The 18,599-nt window shown below is 36.0% G+C and overlaps 1 protein-coding gene across 1 annotated transcript in view; it reads left to right on the top strand.

Moving 5' to 3' along the window:
- The first annotated feature begins 23 nt into the window (after positions 1–23).
- Positions 24–18,599, top strand: part of LOC135694085 (sushi, von Willebrand factor type A, EGF and pentraxin domain-containing protein 1) — a 37,102-nt gene continuing 18,526 nt past the window's right edge. The window contains exons 1-11 of the mRNA XM_065212756.2: positions 24–60; positions 3,142–3,306; positions 5,399–5,530; positions 6,062–6,247; positions 7,855–8,028; positions 10,374–10,553; positions 10,961–11,134; positions 11,984–12,160; positions 12,904–13,089; positions 15,813–15,974; positions 18,082–18,255. Coding sequence (XP_065068828.2) covers positions 24–60; positions 3,142–3,306; positions 5,399–5,530; positions 6,062–6,247; positions 7,855–8,028; positions 10,374–10,553; positions 10,961–11,134; positions 11,984–12,160; positions 12,904–13,089; positions 15,813–15,974; positions 18,082–18,255 — 1,747 coding nt within the window. The remainder of the gene's footprint in view (positions 61–3,141; positions 3,307–5,398; positions 5,531–6,061; positions 6,248–7,854; positions 8,029–10,373; positions 10,554–10,960; positions 11,135–11,983; positions 12,161–12,903; positions 13,090–15,812; positions 15,975–18,081; positions 18,256–18,599) is intronic.

The raw sequence follows: 18,599 nt of genomic DNA, 5'->3' as shown, positions 1-18,599 counted from the left end.
TGCATGATGTTTCATTTTTCAAGATGGACTTGAAAAAGCTGAAAACGAGCTACTTGTATGGTACGTTTCAGACAATTTAAAGCCCTCCTCCTATTGTTTTTAGCTGTAACATCTAGATGTCAGTAACCATCCTATTAGCCCTGCTATCCAAACCTTTATAAGCAATTAGAGCTGATTCGAGGATTTAGGGCTGCATAAAAGCTGAATATTACTACTACCAAGCTGTGAGTGAATGGACGGATTATCAATCCTATTCTGTAACATGTGAATACCTTTAACAAAACATGTTTCGCACCAAACCTCACCAATCAAACATCACATGCCAATAAAGCTAAGTTTTCTAAATTTGTGCTTCTACCAAACCAAAAAGCGCTTCACAACTTTCATCTGCAACCTTTCTAGCCAATGAACCCATTCTATTGATACACACCCATTTTTTATAATGAACAAAGCACGTTATAAGCACTTAGTTGCTTTTTTTTCATTGATTTCAGTGCTGAAAGTTTTCTCAAATTTGAGAATTTGTTCTTTGGCATCTATACCAAATGCTAAAGAACTTACTTTTTAGAAAATAAAACGTAAATAGGTGACAAGGAGCTCTTCTGGCTATTTAAATATGCTACCTCAATAGAAAGGAAATGGGTGCCTAATTGTCGAAAACAATCATTTCGAGCCTATCTCATCCAATAAGGTTGAAGGTGACCAGTGCTTTGGTTTCTTTATTTTTCTGGTCAGTTTGGTCTTATGGCTCGGTTTTTTATGACGGTTCTTATCATTAAAAAAAACTGACCGTAGGTGAATATATTTTGGTATCACTACCCCCACTTCAATCAAGCAACCGCGTTTCCAAACTATTCAAAACTTTTTTCTATTGTTCCTATACATATTTTGTTCCCGGCTTCGGAGTAAGCACCAAAAATTCATACTAGTTGCAAATTTTCAAATTTCAAGCTCTTATGATGTTGATCATACGAGGAAAAGAAAAGGCAGGGACGCCGGAACGACAAAGGGGCAAGGGGGGGGGGGCAGACTTGAGTAAAAAGCATTGAAAAATAATTCTCAGCTAACAATTATTTCGTATCATTTTGTTGCGATCTATTGAAGATACCTTGAAAATCGGCTAACTTTTTGCATATCAATTTTCTTTACAAATTTTTAGAAATGTCGCCATGAATCAGACAGTACTGTCGGGATTTTATATGAATCTTTTGATAATAACAAACGGCCGGTGTCATGGACACTTCTATGAAAAGGGCACTTTGGCCCCCGGTTCTCCTCCTATCGAAAGGCAACAGGGGCGGTTGACCCCCGCCCCCTCTCCTGCGTCCCTGGATAAAGGGAATTCTATTAAGGAATTTAACCGCAACAATCGACTGAAGGGTTTAAAATTACACCCCGAATGGGTTTGCAGTCTAATCCTTTTTAAGTTTTTCGACTTCGTTTTGTCATAAAATCCGTATCGCAAATTCTATAGCTTTGAAGAATTGTAGCTGTACTAAAGTTTTGGATGCTTAATCCTAGACAGAAGTTAGAAATTTCATAGCAAGAAATTTTATTAAATAGAAGCCGCCTTCGCATTCTCGTTAATTAAAGCATTTTTCATTTATAAAAAGCATTTATAGAAAGGCATACCGTATTCTCTCTAATGAGCCTCGGGGGCGCTTGTTTAATGTTTTGGTCTCAGAAAGGGGGTGGTAATTAAAGAGGGGCGCTCATTAAAGAGGGGCGCTCATTAGAGAGGGTCGCTCATTGGAGAGAGGGCGCTCCCCGGCGCTCATTGCAGAGAATACCTAAAAGGAGAGAAGCCTAAAAATCTTGAAGGCAAGTAGGGTATTCCTTATTGTATCAATTAAACATGGTTTGATAAACACGCACAATTTCATTACAATCATCTCTTAATCAAATGTTAAAATTCGAATATTCTCAAAAATAGAAGCATTTTGTAATGAACAATAGATGAAAGCGGATGACTCAAAGCTTGTATTTATTGTTAATGTTATGTTTTTTATTGCATTTGGGTAAGGGTAACGGTGTACCCAACTGACATCATTTCACATCTTATGAACAGGAGTGGTGGTACTAGGGGGTTAAGGAGGCCAGGGAACGCGGAAACGGGATGCTAAGGAGGCTTTCGCCACGCAAATAATTTCCAAAATGTACTTAATACCATACAAAAAAATTCCTTTTTTCTTGGGTTTAAGCTTGTTTAGCCTATCCCAAAACGTTTTAGCCCCCGCAATCTGTAATATGCTCCGCGGTCCTTGAAGGAGGCTCATACCCCCTCAGATTCCAGTTATTAATCGGCAGTTGTGTGGAATATAAACTTTGGAACCTTGAACTTTTTTTTCCAACTCCACCCCTATAGCTGATTAGGCCCTGAACAAGAATATGTCAAATATTATTATATAGACCTGACGATTCAGACGATTCGCTCTGATAATTTGCGCGCAAACTTTCCTCCTATTTTCCTTTAATAACTTCTAACTAAATTCATCTTTAAGACTGATTGATATTTTAAACGTCACAACTACCATATTTTGATTATTTTTTCCTTTTTTGTTAATAAAAAGAAATTCCAGGTAGTATAAAAGTGTTTGAAGTTTAGACAAAAATGTATGATTTGTAAAAACTTCCTCTGGTTTTCTTTTGATAACCGGAAGTTTAATCGATGGAGCATGGTCTGCTACACTGTTTTTTGTTGTTTGCAAGACCATAAAGCAAGTCCTCTTGCAAACTATAAAAAGCAATCAATAAGATAATCTCAGAATTATTCTATTACACTCTTTTTGTAAGAAGCAGTAAATTGAAGTTAAGGCTGGTGGCTGGTTCTTAAATTTTTCCAAAAGCTGTGAGGCTGGATTGTTCTTAAACTTTACCTAAAGGGGTTTTTAAAACTTTACTCAGCAACATTTTACGGTACATCAGCTCCAGCTTTTTCTCGATTGGTTCTTGAATTTAGACCATTTTCGAGGCTCGCTATAAAATTGTTCTTATAAAGAGACAGTGTAGATGAGTCTGCATCTAAATTTTCTTCCTGCAATCTGAACGCGTTAGCTGTTATACTGAAGCCGAAAACATTCTGTCCGTATTCCAAAATATTGTTTACTTATTTTGACAATTGTTTAAAACTTACTTTCGAAGTCAAGGAAAAGGAAGTTCAACTGACGTACACAATACCGGAAGATTTTCAAATGGTTCAAAACGGTGCTTTGCTTCCGCTTTGCCGCTTCGTTAACAGAATGGAAGGCCATCTATGTTTGGTTTGGATGATATCCACGTTTTTGCTTGGCAGTTATACTCTTCAAGGTAAGACAGAGGAGAAATAATTCCATTTATTCGAGGTTTGAAACTTAAAAGAGAATTAGAAATTCATCCTCCCTCAATCACCCTTTTGTCAGAAAACGTTTTCCAGTCATTCGGTTTTATTTGAAATTGGGATTTTTTTCGAAAGGTTTGAAACTGCATCCAAAAAAAATATTTTGGCATTTGCTGTTCGTTGCTAGGGTTACAAAATCTGCTTGATGACCAGTCTGCAGAGCATGGCAGTTCTCGACAAAATCTTGTGTGTGCGAGAGTAACAAAAATGTGTGCATGTATCCAAGAGTTCTGAGATAGTGATGAGGCTCCCTGCGAGCGGTGCGAGGAGAAAATATCTGCAATCATACCCTTCAGATAATTTTAATAAAATGCGTTTCAGAATATTTCCCACGTCGTTTTCTTGCAATCGTTTAAATATTAACACAATTTTTAGTCATATTTTTGTTACGTTTGTTAATTCCATTCTTAAAATGGGTTTCGTTACTTTTGAGGCCCCCTAGACCTCGAGGCCCTGGGCCAATTTATCACCCCCTCTCGGTGGCCTTGGTGCAAGGATGCACACTTTTTACCTCAGATTATATGGGTTCGCTCCTCTATTTTTTATGCTTTAATTTTGGTTATTTTTGTTCCCTTGTACTTATTCGAATTGTTTTGATATTTTGCAGAAAAGACTGCCAGCATTACTAGGTTTGTGGCAACAGGGGTTCACAGGCTGGGATGTGATACTGAAGTGTAACTCCCCTACAGGTCGCTCAGTCAATTGATTTTAACACAATACATTCCATAGAATGAGCTATAGAATGGTTCATTCCTGACCCTATAATCCTGAGTTCTTGTTAACTGCTAAATATTTTGTAAAAGCAGCATTGCACAAAGAAATTCTTTTTCGGAATTTAAGGTTAGAAAACTCCCACACACCCATGGTTTCAAGAAAGTTTAAATATCCAAGCTTGTAGTCTCCCATTTCTTTACTTTCACCCCACAGAGCTAAAAAGTGGGCCTATTACCGTATTACGAAATGAAAAGACGCGACCGAAGTTGCAAAACGTGCCGTGACACATAAGCCAACTACTTGTTTATAAGGGAAGAGAAACATGGCTAGAAGTTACGGCATGACCAGTTCCTATGGTTCTCGCTCTCTTTCAGAGAAAAAGCTGCTGCGTTGGTCCAAATCTCATTTGACATCTTTTGATTGCATTTTTCCTGAAAACGCAACCGCATCCTAAAAGCCGTAAACGTTGCTAATTTACACCGAAAGACACAAGACAGTCATTATATTAAAACCGTAAGCCGCAGAAATCCACCCCCTTCCACCTACCTAATATACCTCATATTTTATCGACCCGCCCCTGAAAATCACTGGCTATTATGTCATTTTAATTTAACCCGAAGGAATTTTTCTTGTATACTTTTAGGGTACCCAGGCACCGCGGATCAGAAGGCTAGGGGGACTTTAGCCTCCCCCCCCACTTTTTGCAAAAGATGCAAAATATAAAGAGGTGAGCCACCTGTAAAGCCTCGCTTTATTCGGTTTTAGCCCCGCACTTTTTTATACCCCCCCCCCCCTACTTTTCTCAACGCTCCGCTGTGCCTGGTACCAGAGCCTATAAATTTGGCAGGGGAGTACAACAGCACAACTACACAGTCAAAGTAATATATGTTTTTATCTATTGCTGTTACAAAAGATATTTTCAACTTTTGACAGTCAGATGGTTCTGATGCTGTTTATTTTTGTGACCAACGCTCATCAAGTTCAAGTGCCCCCACCACCTTAAATTACAGTGAACTTTGATCCCCCTCCAAAGTACCAAATGACTACCACATTTCCATCGAAAATCACTTCCCCATCTCATGGCTGCGCAGCGCCTCAAAATATTGGTGCAGGTGATGGTTGTCGTCATTGCATTTGTCTTCTTGTATGTCATTGTCGTCTTTGCCGTTACCTTTCTCGTCATCAGTCTTCTTCGCTGTCGTCCTCTATATCGCCATCGTCTATGTCGTCGTCGTCGTTTTGATCGATGTTGCGTGTCAGATACTGACGTAGCCAACTTGACTACTGATAAATGATTCGTATTTTTAGCTACATCATCATGCCCAAGAAGGTCAGAAACAGATGGTCGATGTAGAAAACCTTGCCGTGCTGACAGCGAATGTAGCTCAAAGAAGACTTGTCTGTGTGACGGGCCATGCGGGATGAGTTGCCTCAAAAGAGGTTTCACTTTTTGACCACAGTTGGAACTTGAAAATTAAAAAAAAATATTTTTTAATTATAATATTAAAAGGCTGCTATAGTCCAACCATGTCACGAATAATGAAATCTTAAAGGCATTTGACACAGGTAGAAGTGGCACTCGACCACGAGCAGTTGACCAATCAAATTGCACACAGAGAAAAACACGTGAACAGTTTCCGTCTCTCTGCAAATCAGTGAAATCCTAGAGCAGCGCGTAGTGGTTTCACGTGAGCGGTTTTCAATACCTTTCTTGTGCGCGTGCCCTGATCAATTTGGCCTAAGTTATTTTTGGATTCGCTGTACTTATGCATGTCAAATGCCTTTAAGCTACCAACTTAATATTTTTAAAAGGCCTAAGGCAAGAAGAAGTCTTGAATTTTATGAATGCTTCGTCCAACATTTCCTTGAGAATTTTTTACTCTTTTGCTAATAGCTTTTGGGCTTTGCTTAGCATTAAAAAGAATTGCCAAAACATGTTTGAAAATTGATCGCTGATCTCTCTTTAACTAGGCCAAAAATGTCGCAGTGACTACTACGAAACTCCTGCTAATGGAAAACGAACTGTCAATGGGAATACATTGGGTGATACTGTTGTCTACAGTTGCAAAACCGGATATACACTTTTTGGAACGAGTGTACTGACATGCAGTGGCATTCGTAAGTGGAAACCATGGGACCAAGGAGAGCCAAAATGCAGTAAGGATAGCTTATAAATGATAGCTTCATTTTATTATCCTCCAAAGTTGCTTTTTACTAAATGTCTGCAAATTCATGTTTTAGTAATAACTCATTTGTAACTAACGAACCGTGCTTGGGATGGGGCAAAAATCCAAGGCTATGCTATGGCTCGAACGCCGTTTTCCTCAAATAACTGAATGAATGCTAGAGAAATGTAAAAAAAACATGGGAGCCTATCTCGAGCAACAGCAACAACACAACAGCAGCAACGATAGAAAAACAGGAAACGAATGCAAGAAATGAAGCCACTTTCATGCAGTGGATCTTAGCAAATATCTCTTAGAATGAAAAAATAATTTCTCTACTATCATTGTCTTAAAGCGCAAGTATGCATAAACTGTAAGGGCATAGAACTACTCATATTTCACTAAATAACTGTTATTTAAGCGATTAAATTTATTTTGTCAATGCGATATTTTCGTTACCTTAAAAGTCGCCATGCATAAAAATATTTATCAGTGTTTCTTTCTTTTTTTCTATTCACTTTGAAAACTTACACTAACAAAATATCTCAAACACTATCTAACTGATAACGCTATTGTAACACTAAATATAGATATCCTGCATTAGAATACTATATTATAAAGCTACATACACAGTACGATGCTACATGTACATATAAAATAAATACCGTATTTACTCTAATATTCCCGCTGCGGGATTAGCGTTTCAACCTAACAAAAGAGGCGGGATTATTGGAGAGGCGGGTATATTGGAGAGGCGGGATTATTTGTCAAGTCTAGTTTGAGGATACCGATTTAACAAAAAAGTATCTTAAACATGATTGTGGCAAATCAGAGAAAAAATATGCAATTTAAACATATATGGGGGGTTAAAATTAAATGGGGGTGGGGGTGGGATATTTATTTTCACAGACAAGACAGAGCAGATGTTGTGCTTTATAGACAGTAGTACGAAGTCAAAGAATCAAATGTATTTTTATACTGCGAGACTTGGATGTTTGATAAACTTGCAAAAAAGGACAGCTCTCTGACCTCTCCCGTCTAAGACATTATCATGTGATTAAACCCATTCACTCCAAGCATGAGTTTCAATCCTTGATTTTCAACCCATATAAAGTGTGTAAAGAATAGCAAATGCCAATTAAAAGTTTCAATCCCGCATGCGGGATTACTGGGGAGGCGGGACTATTCTTGCAATCTATGAAATACAAGCGGGATTACTAGAGAGGCGGGAATAAAAGAGAAGCGGGAATATTAGAGTATTTCTTGTAGGCGAGCGGGAATATTACCTGTATTTCTTGTCGTATAGTAAGCTTTAAAATGAAGCACCACGATTTTTAGCAGGATTATTTTGCAGGTAGAATAATTTTCACATATGTATCACACAATTAGGTACTTATTTCGAAATTTAAGCATATCATTTCTGACCTTGCAAACAGAGAAAGAAGGCTGATCTGAACACGTGTTAATCTGACCAATCACACTTCCTGCTTTGTAACTGTTTAAGAAGGAAAAGGGTTTTCCTTTTTTAGCTTATTCTTTATCGTGAGTTATTTTTGCTACACAAACTCCATTTTCACGTATGTTGTCTTCGAAATTTAGAAAGGGTGTGTGCCAATCCTGGTGATCCAAGAAACGGAAGAACAAGTGGGGACGACTTTGAAGTTGGACAGCGGGTCAGGTTTCGGTGTAACCCTGGCTACGTATTGCACGGTAGATCGTCTGCAACATGCCGTCGCAATTTGAGGTGGAGTCACTCTCTACCACAGTGCAAAGGTAGGAGTTAAGGGCTATCTACACTCATTCCTTGCCAAGGTCTAACATAAATGCTAAAAGTGATCGGGGCACAACAAAATAGGAAGATGAAATTCAGGAACAAAGTAAAACGGCGACGAGAATCCAATTTAATTCAAAAAAAATTAAATAAAACGTATTCTAATATTTCGCCCCGGCATACAGGGTCTCATCGGAGTATATGAAACGGACTAGCAAAAATACACGGTTCCAATGTTGACAATTCCTGGATTTAACTACCTCTTAAAAATGTCATGGCCCACTTCGATCCACAACTGATATATGTTTTCTTTCTTGATCTTTTAAGCCCCTATTCTGATGTTTTATACTCGGGAAAGTGCTAGCCGAAAAGCTTCAGTATGTTTAAAATGGTTGCTTTTTTCAAAATCATCTTCCTTTTTGTTAATCGCACTATTATTTTGTTAATCTTTTCATGCCATCCTGATACCATTGCTCGACATTAGCAGAAAATGATTTTTTTATGATATAATGGTTATCAGACAGCTTTTTGCAGCTTAATGATGTCAAATGCCACCTAATGATATTCGGTGGTAAAAGCGCCATAGAGAGAGTCACAAAATTGTTAGGTGTGACTGTTGATAAGAAATTAAGTTTCGTGTTTGAGATTTGTGTCAACCAAGTCAACCAAAAGTTTCATGCGCTTGCTCGCTTGTCTAATTATATTCTTCAAGAAATCTTAATGAATACCTTCATCAGATAACCATTCCTTTATTGTCCACTTTTATGGATCTGTATATATGGTTGGGGCAACTTAGTCAAAGGTTAAGTGCATGATTGAAATTGCTAATGATTGAAATTTGAAAAAAGCACAGAAGAGCGGAAACATATGATGTGATATCATATATCATATCACATCATATCATATCACATATCATATATCATATCACATCATATAATATCATATCACATATCACATATCATATATCATATATCATACATCATCATATCATATCAAATAACATCATATCATATCATATCACATATTATATATAATATATCATAAATCATATATCATATATCATATATCATATATCATATATCATATCATATCATATCATATCACATCATATCATATCATATCATATCATATCATATCATATCATATCATATCATATCATATCACATCATATCATATCATATCACATATCATATATCATATCACATCATATCATATCACATATCACATATCATATATCATATATCATACATCATCATATCATGTCATATCATATCATATCATATCATATCACATATTATATATAATATATCATAAATCATAAATCATATATCATATATCACATATCATATATCATATATCATATATCATATATCATATATCATATCATATCATATCATATCACATCATATCATATCATATCATATCATATCATATCATATCACATCATATCATATCATATCACATATCATATATCATATCACATCATATCATATCACATATCACATATCATATATCATATATCATACATCATCATATCATGTCATGTCATATCATATCATATCATATCATATCATATCATATCATATCATATCATATCATATCATATCATATCATATCATATCATATCACATCATATCATATCATATCATATCATATCACATCATATCATATCATATCATATCACATCATATCATATCATATCACATCATATCATATCATATCACATATCACATATCATATATCATATATCATACATCATCATATCATGTCATATCATATCATATCATATCATATCATATCATATCATATCATATCATATCATATCATATCATATCATATCACATCATATCATATCATATCACATCATATCATATCATATCACATATCATATGTCATATCACATCATATCATATCACATATCACATATCATATATCATATATCATACATCATCATATCATGTCATATCATATCATATCATATCTATCATATCATATCATATCATATCATATCATATCATATCATATCATATCATATCATATCATATCATATCATATCATATCATATATCATATCATATCATATCATATCATATCATATCATATCATATATCATATCATATCATATCACATCACATCACATCACAATCACAATCACATCACATCATATCATATCATATCATATCATATCATATCATATCATATCATGCCATATCATACCATACCATATCATACCATACCCCCTCAAAACGCCTGAAAGGAAATGAAGACATAAATATGAATAATTATGACCTATTCCTTGGCCGCCGTAACATTTGCTTATTCAAACTATGTATGCCTATTATTTATAGTGATTGGTTGCGCATCACCTAAGCCCCCACAGAATGCCGTTATCAGAAGAAACAAAAAAGACCGTTACACGTATGGGGATCGAGTTTATCTTGCTTGCAGTAGAGGATATGGCGCCTTTGGGTCTTCTTACATCGACTGTTTGGGGAATGGATGGTCGAGAGCAAAACTTCAGTGCAGGCGTATGTATTATGTATTTCTATTATAAACAAATGCTGCACTTGATGGAAGCGTCATTAGTGTATTTTGATTCTCCTCTCTGGCCGAAAAGTCAGACGGTGCCCTTCTGTACTCCCTCAGGATTGAGATTTTACCAGTCCCCCTGCTCCCTTCAGGGGCGTAACAAGCCCAACAAGTTTGGGGGTGAAAGGTTCGTTCATAAGTTGCTAGTGAAAGCGTTATCAATGTGCATTTGTCTTTACCAGGGATGAGTTTCTAAGCAATGAAAAAAAATCCGAAACTTGATTGCCTATGTAAAATCTATTTAGCTGCTATTTAACTTCTTTTCAGCTTTCTTTAAAGTTTTTCATTAGTCTGCTAAACCTTCTGAAATATATCATAGAATAAGTAATTTCTATTTTTGTTATAGCAAAAAGCTGTGGATCCCCGGGTCAACTTACAAATGGTCGTGTGATAGCAAGTTATTACACGTATGGTAATGAGATAACATACGAATGTAAGAAAGGTTTTAGATTAAGAGGGTTATCAACAAGAACTTGCTTGAGTAATCAAAGGTGGAGTGGCAGCAGACCAATTTGTGAAGGTCAGTTGAGTCAAAAACATGATAATCGATGTAGATGAGCATGTTGTACGTCGAAGAATGGGCAATAATTAATACAATTAAATAACGACTTTGTACACAAATGAAAGATAAGTACGTCGTTTCGAGCATAGCTCTTCATCAGGTTAAAGGAATAGAAGGAGTAACGGCTAGAAAATAGAAGAGTAAATCGAAAGATAAACAACATACGGGACGTGATAGGAATACGACGTAGAATGTAAGACGAGATGGGAATAATAATAGCTATATTGGGAAAGAAATAATTTGTTGAGGTAATTAAGAATAAGAGTACAAAGTTTTAAAATAATGTTTCTCGAGGGTTTTGCGTTGAATGTTGTTATTAGGTGCGTAGCAAAGTCCAGTGATTTTCATTTGGCTGGTGTGTGGCTATCTTTGTTAAAATGAATGGAGACTGTGGCATCCGCTTCATCTTTTGTGGATTCCTTAAGATGTATTTTTCTCTCTAAATTGCGGAAATGTTTACCGAAACGGGCATTCAACAGGTATGAGTAACGAACATATGTGATAAATCTAACCGTTTCATACATTAAATCCTTTATCTTAAAATGTAAGATTGAGTACTTATAAATGCATTTATAAGCTTTTAACAATATTCTTTTTTTCATTTACTTGTGCCTAAGTATCACTGCTCGCTCAAAATAGAATTTGTGCAAATAGATCCACCTCAAATTTTTTTTCATTCTGTTGTATTTTAAGCCACGCTAAATAGAAATTAGAGGAAATTGTTTTTTTTCACAGCTTAACATTCTGTTGTATTTTGAGCAACGTTAAATAAAAACCACAATTCTACATTAAGGTATTTTTTCACAGCCAAACTTTGTGGAGCATCGCCACATTTGCAAAATGGACAGTTTGAAGGATTTTCGACGGCATATGGAGCAAAGAAAAGTGCTAGGTGTAAGGACGGCTATATGGTGCAAGGTAGCAGTCAAATCACTTGCAATGGTGACAACTGGGAATATGACGGAGCGATATCAAAATGTGTCGGTAAGGCTCAAAGCTTTTTATTGCTAAGATCCCATAACAGTTTCTATTGCCAAGATCTCACAATAGAAATTCAAGAACACTTTTTACGAAATTCCAAAGGAAATTGAAAGTATCTTAGCCCCAAGCAGTGTTTTTATTAAGAAATTTGGTCTGCAAGGCATCACAAAAACTAATGCTGTTAATCTAGTAGAAAAATTCTTGCATGACATCAACATAAGAAATCAATTTTCATTTTGAGTTTTTAGTATTCTGGGGATCGTCCTTGTTCAGAAACTTTTTCAAAACCTCAAAAATATTCGAAATCTATTCGAATTCTATAGGTTTGGCGTTAGAATCTCTAAATCAGGCTGCAGTATGTTTGCAACTTGTTTCCTTTCTGAAAACACTCTTGTATTCAAGCATAGGAGATTCAGCAATTTTAAACTGCCTCGTATTATTATTTTTGAGGGGCAACTCACTGTTTAAGATCACCTAAGCTTTCGAAAAAAATCACATTTTTGTCATAAATTAATCACAAACATCACAAGAAATACATTAATCACAGAAACATCACTAGGCACATTGATTACAATATTTGAATCTTCGACCACTTTAATTACCTATGTTATGGAAAAATTAAATAATTAGAATGTCCCTTCTAAAATTTTTATGAGTACGTTCGAATATCTGCAAAACATTTTGAATAATTTGCATTATGTCTAGTTTTGAAATTGTCTCTTTCATGTAGTTTAATCACATTTCAGTGATAACGTGCAATTCTTTTGTGATTGCTGACGGTAAAGTTATCCCTGATAAGCAAGGAAGTTTTTTGCCCGGCGAACGTGCCTCGGTTGATTGTCATGATGGGTATGTGATAAATGGAAGGAGGTCTTTGGAATGCAAAGGTGATGGAAGATGGTCACATGATCAACCAGTGTGTTTACAGAAGAGTAAGTGATGAATATATTTTTGTTTCCAACCTTTATACTGAAAAGTTCATCTACAATAAAAGCTTGTCTAAGAAAAATTATTTTTAAAGTTTTGGCCTGGAATTGTTCTTTGTTTTGGAATTGAGAGTTTTGTGGAAATTTATCTAAGTATGCTTTTAAAGAGTAAATACTAAGGAATTTTAACTTGTCAAGTGTCTAGGACATTTTGGCATCTATGTATTTACTTTCCACGTAACGGTTATAAGTTTTGGAGTCCCAGTCAATTGTTCAAAGCCAGAAAATAAAAGTTTTGGCCTTTTATTTCTTTTTGTTTAATTAAGTTCTTCTAAAATTTGTGTTTCTAATTGAAAGCAAAATGAATAAAAATATAAGTAGACGAAACAGTATTAATTTTGTTAGAATTATTTATAATTCTAACATATGATAATTCTGTACAGAATCTCTACCTCGTATAAATCTGTACTATTATTGGATGGAAAGCTACTAAAAGTGCTCTTCAAACAAGCCTATAGAATAAAAGCTGATGACGTGATAAAATATATTCTTGTGATTTCAGAATTTAATCATGTTAACACGAATGTTATAAAATACATGCATTTTGTAAAACGGTAGATTATAACCAGTATTTATAACTGATAATTGACGAATGTCGTCGTAAAGAGAAAGAGTACTGACAAACTCCTTCGCTTTCCTTGTCAAATAACTGTAATCTTAAAACTTTGTTCTCAGCATTGTGGTCTTTGTTCTCAGAGTTTATCCTGTAGTGTTTTTTCAGATGGGATGGTCAACATTTAAATGTTTCAACAATATATTTTATGATATCATCACTTCAAAATCAATTGTTTTTTGTTTCCTTATTATAAAAAAGGTCGAAATTCTACAACTTTGAGAAAATTCTACATAACCATCATTATCCTTTGGTCGTGCCTCCTACTATCAACAAATGGCATATTTCACTAAATTAACCCTCATTGGCATTAAAAGTTAATTCGTTTTAAGAGTTATGGCTTAGTTTCGAAATGAGGACAGTCCTAGCTACAATTTTCAGACAGGCATCCGATTTTAACTTCCCCTGTTTAAGGTTGTAAGGCCTTAAATTTTAGTCTACTAACCAAGTATGGCATGGCGTGAAAAATTGGATTCTGTTCTTTGACCTCCTGATATTAAAACTTTTCTAAAATACCATGAATGTTGTTAACGATTATCCCAGATAAAACTACTATGATGAGCTCTTGAACCTCCCCTGCTCCGGTGTAATGGTCTGGCGCTGTATTGCGCAGACTTGTGCGAGAGGACGTCTTGAGTCGAAAGAAATGAGACCTTGTTGTGTGATAAATCGTTGTGATCGTCCATAACAATTAGCTCCGCTATTTACAAATATCGTAAAATATATATACTAGCAACGAAAAAAGAATAATTACATAAATAAGCGAAGTACATATGAATATGAGACGAATGCGAGTTTTGAAGTGCAAGACCCTGTTACACCGGGACATCCTAGGAACTACAATCCCGGACAAAAATGTTGAGACAAAAGGCAATTTTTGTAATTTTCTACTTTACCTTGCCCCTGTAAGCTCGAATCCCCCCTTTCCCCCGATTCAATGTTGGATTTGTAGTTCTATCATTTCTCCTTCAAAATCATGCATTCAACATTGAATCAGAGGTGGCGCCAGAAATCTTCCGACAGAGGGGTTGGAGCTTCCGACAGGGAGGCTAAAATGACTAAAATAAGCAGTTTTCGTACGTTATTTTGTCAAATTTGCTCCGACAATAATCTAAAATTTCCTCCGATGGGGGGCTAGATGCTTCCGACGGAGGGGCTGTAGCCCCCCTAGCCCTCCCCTGGCGCCACCACTGCATTGAATTGGGGGAGGGGGGAAGTTATTTTTGAAAGGAAAGTGAAAATATACGCTTTCCATGAAAAGTCTCAACCATTTTTGTTCGGGATATTGTAGACTGGCTCATGAACAAGCGAACAAATTAAAATTCTTAGCGAAAATTGAAAATTAGAGATTTAAACTTTTTATAGCTTGCAATAACTTTAAAGAGTTTCCAATAACTAGCAACAGAGATTATACTGTTCTCGTAACTCCATCGATCTTGATATCACGTTCGGGGCAGGGTTGCCAGATGAGCATTTACAAAAGAAGGCCAGACCGGTGACTAGCTCAGGCCAAAATGCACATAAAAAGGCCAAATCAGAAATTTCTCTATCAATAATTTCCAAATTCAAACAGGAAACAGGGAAACTTTGTGCTTTGATAAAATTCCTTTACTAATCATTAGATTAGGTGATAATATATAATATCTTGGTTTAAATGTATAGTATTTATCTTTCAATTAAAGGTTGTTTGTTGCTTATTGTGTCAAATTTTGTATCAATAAAATATGCTCTGAATTTTCGCTGAAAAAGGCCAAATGTAAGAAGTAGGGCAAAATTCTCCAAGCAATTCAACACTGAAGAAAGCCAATCTGGCAACCCCGGTTGTAGGTGTATTCTGCAAAGACCACTAGTTTATAGTTTATAGTCCTCTGTGTAAACAGCACAGACAGTTTCGTTACTCCCTATTTGTATGTGTGATGGTTTCAATCTTAAAAAACCTATGTTTCGACAATCCCCTAGAAAGGTTTATCAATCATTATTCCTTGTCGAAGAAAGCCTCTAATACCCTGTCTGCTGCATATGCTCACGTAAAGTTTACGATGTGTTGTACTTTTAGCGTGTATAAAACCACGTGAACCTCGAAATGGCAGAATCATTGAAAAAGTATATTATATTGGCGACAAAGCAGAAATCGTTTGCTCTAAAGGCTATTATTTAAACGGCGAAAATCAGAAGTGTGGACAACATGGTTGGATTGGCTCTGCGCCTACATGCAAAGGTTTGTAAAATTTTCAAAAATCATAATTTCTAAATGAAGAGGCAAATATAATACATGCCCTGTTACTCAAGGGCAATCGACAGACGACCAAAGGTGGCTTATTTATCTGGCGTGATCTCACTTACACCTTTATTGATTAATTGGTGGACGAATACTTATGCCACTTCAGTGCAAGAGATGTATTGTTGTAATTTTTTTAATTTCTTACTCGGAGAAAAAACATCAACAAATCCATTCGATCAATTAAAATGAAAATGCTCCCTCAGAATACGTTGCCACATCCCTCATCAAATCAAGTCTTGAGGCTACATCCCCTCATCGCAGGAAAAAATTTTTGGCCGTTGGTGCATCGGCACAAATTGCTTCACCAAACCCATACAAAAACCTAGCCATATAAAATGGTTAAATATATTGTAATTGCCATTTATACGAGGTAACTCGATGCTCCTGTGTCTTTTCCCTCTTTGAATGACATCATATGAAGTAGCTGTTGCCTAGCCTTAATATTTCAATTGCTTATACAAAAAACCTAACCTATGATATAGCTTGATAGATTCAAGTACAAGCAGCTTAAAGTTCTTGGCAGGGAGTGGACAAGAAAAATTTGCTTTTCCCTACCAGAGAGCCGTTGCACCAGTCCGACCTTAGGGCCTGTTTACACGGAGGCGAGTTTCCCGGCTAGCCGAGTTTCCCGGCAAGGCAGGATAATTAACTGCCAGTGTTTACATGTAGCCGGGAAACTCGGGCAGGCGGGATAAAATTTATTCAAAAAAATGAAGTACTATGTGTTTGGTGCCATTCAAAAGTTGGAATCTAAAGGTTTTGCATCAGGAAGGTTTCAACAAACAATTCCAACAATCTGAGACGGACTTTGATGATAAATTTATGTTTAAGCTTGCTGTTGATCCATTTGCAAGGAATTTGTGCTCTTGTTTTGGCTTATGAAAAAACAAGAGATGGTATTTTGTTGAAAAGCTTTTTGCTGAAAAAAACAGGATCAATAAAACACTGAAGATACAAAAAACGTGAGATTTTTGAGGAAAAAACGCTGCACATAGAACGACACGTGTATATGTCAGGCAATTTTATCCAATTCAGGCGGGAAACTCAGCAATTTGCGTTTACATGAGTTGGCCGGGAAATTCGGCTGAGCGAGATCCCGCCTCTTTCTGCCTAGTCTTTCCTGAACGAAAAACAACAAGAACTTTGGTAAGAATCCCGTGACGTAAACACACTACCCTTGATATCAAAAGGGGAGAGAGGGACGAGAGAAGAGAACAGCGTGGAAACAGCATACGAAATAAGCATGATAATCCCGACCCAAAGCAATTAAACACACCCATCTGAGTCCAAGGGACCCACATTTTTGTGCAGAAGCCTAAACTACAGAACTCCTTCTTCTCCATTATTCCCAATGGCATCAAAGAAGCACATAAGGACTTGAATAGAAAATTGATGCACGACAATTGACACCCAAATGAGAATAATACAAATAAGCTAAAATAAGAACCCCTAGCAAAATCAAATTCTACAACATCCCTCGTGAAATTAACTCTGATAAAATTCAATTTGATCAGCATAAAACTGATATAGTGCAAGAGATATATCGATGTAATTTTTTTAAACTGATTGCTATTTTATATGCGAAACGGCACAAACGATAACTGCAAAAGCGTCAATGAAAACCGGGATTTCAGTTTTTTCATTTAATCTTATTTACATTCAATCTTATTTAATATATACAGAAAACACTACATCGCAATAAAATTTGTTAAGGTTACTCAGAGATTAAAAATATAAATTGCCTTATCTTCCATGTCTGAGCGGATAACTGCCATGACGGCAACGACATAGCTGTTTCTAAATCGACCGAAGTATACTGACTGGAATCATGATGTCCTTGAAATTATGAGAAAAGTTTCACGTGTTTTTTTGGCACTGAGAGATGGGAGCGTTATAACCGAATAATTTGCCCAAGCTCTGACTTTCGCACGTAGCAAACCGTTAATCTCGAAAAATTTTATTTTGAGTAAAGTTGTAGTATTACAGTTAACTAAGTTGAATGCAAATGATGCAAAATTGAATGCCACATTGACATTTATTGTAGTGAAAAGCTGCCCCTATCCAGAAAGTATTCTAAACGGTTACGTTACGAGAAAAGATTTAACATATGGTGGCAAGGTATCATATCAGTGTAAAAATGGCTTTCAATTAAAAGGGCCTAGCGAGAGAAAATGCTTGAGTAGTGCAAGATGGAGTGGTGACGAGCCAATTTGTGAAGGTCAGTCCCATTACTGATTTTGAATAAGTAACATATCTCAACAATGTCTTCCGATAAGCGTATTCCACAACAACCACTGGTTTAAAGGATCAACTGTCGACTTTTTAGTGCCGAAACAGGGAAACTGTGCCTAAACTTTCAAAACTCTGGCTATGTACTTAAACAGAGGAAAAAGTATTTAAAACAATGCAAAAATAAATTTGTAAGAAATTTCTATACACGTTAAGTATTTGAAGGGTTGGAAGGTATTATAAGAAAATATAAACGAACGTAGAAAAGTGACTGCAGGCACACATGCAGCTTTTTCATTTGAACTTCATTTTGAGGAACTGTTTCGAATATTT

This window comes from Rhopilema esculentum, chromosome 11 (genome assembly GCF_057945365.1).
Source record: "Rhopilema esculentum isolate cy_ngs chromosome 11, ASM5794536v1, whole genome shotgun sequence".
Taxonomy (NCBI): Eukaryota; Metazoa; Cnidaria; class Scyphozoa; order Rhizostomeae; family Rhizostomatidae; genus Rhopilema; species Rhopilema esculentum.
This window is presented reverse-complemented; position numbering and strand designations above follow the sequence as displayed.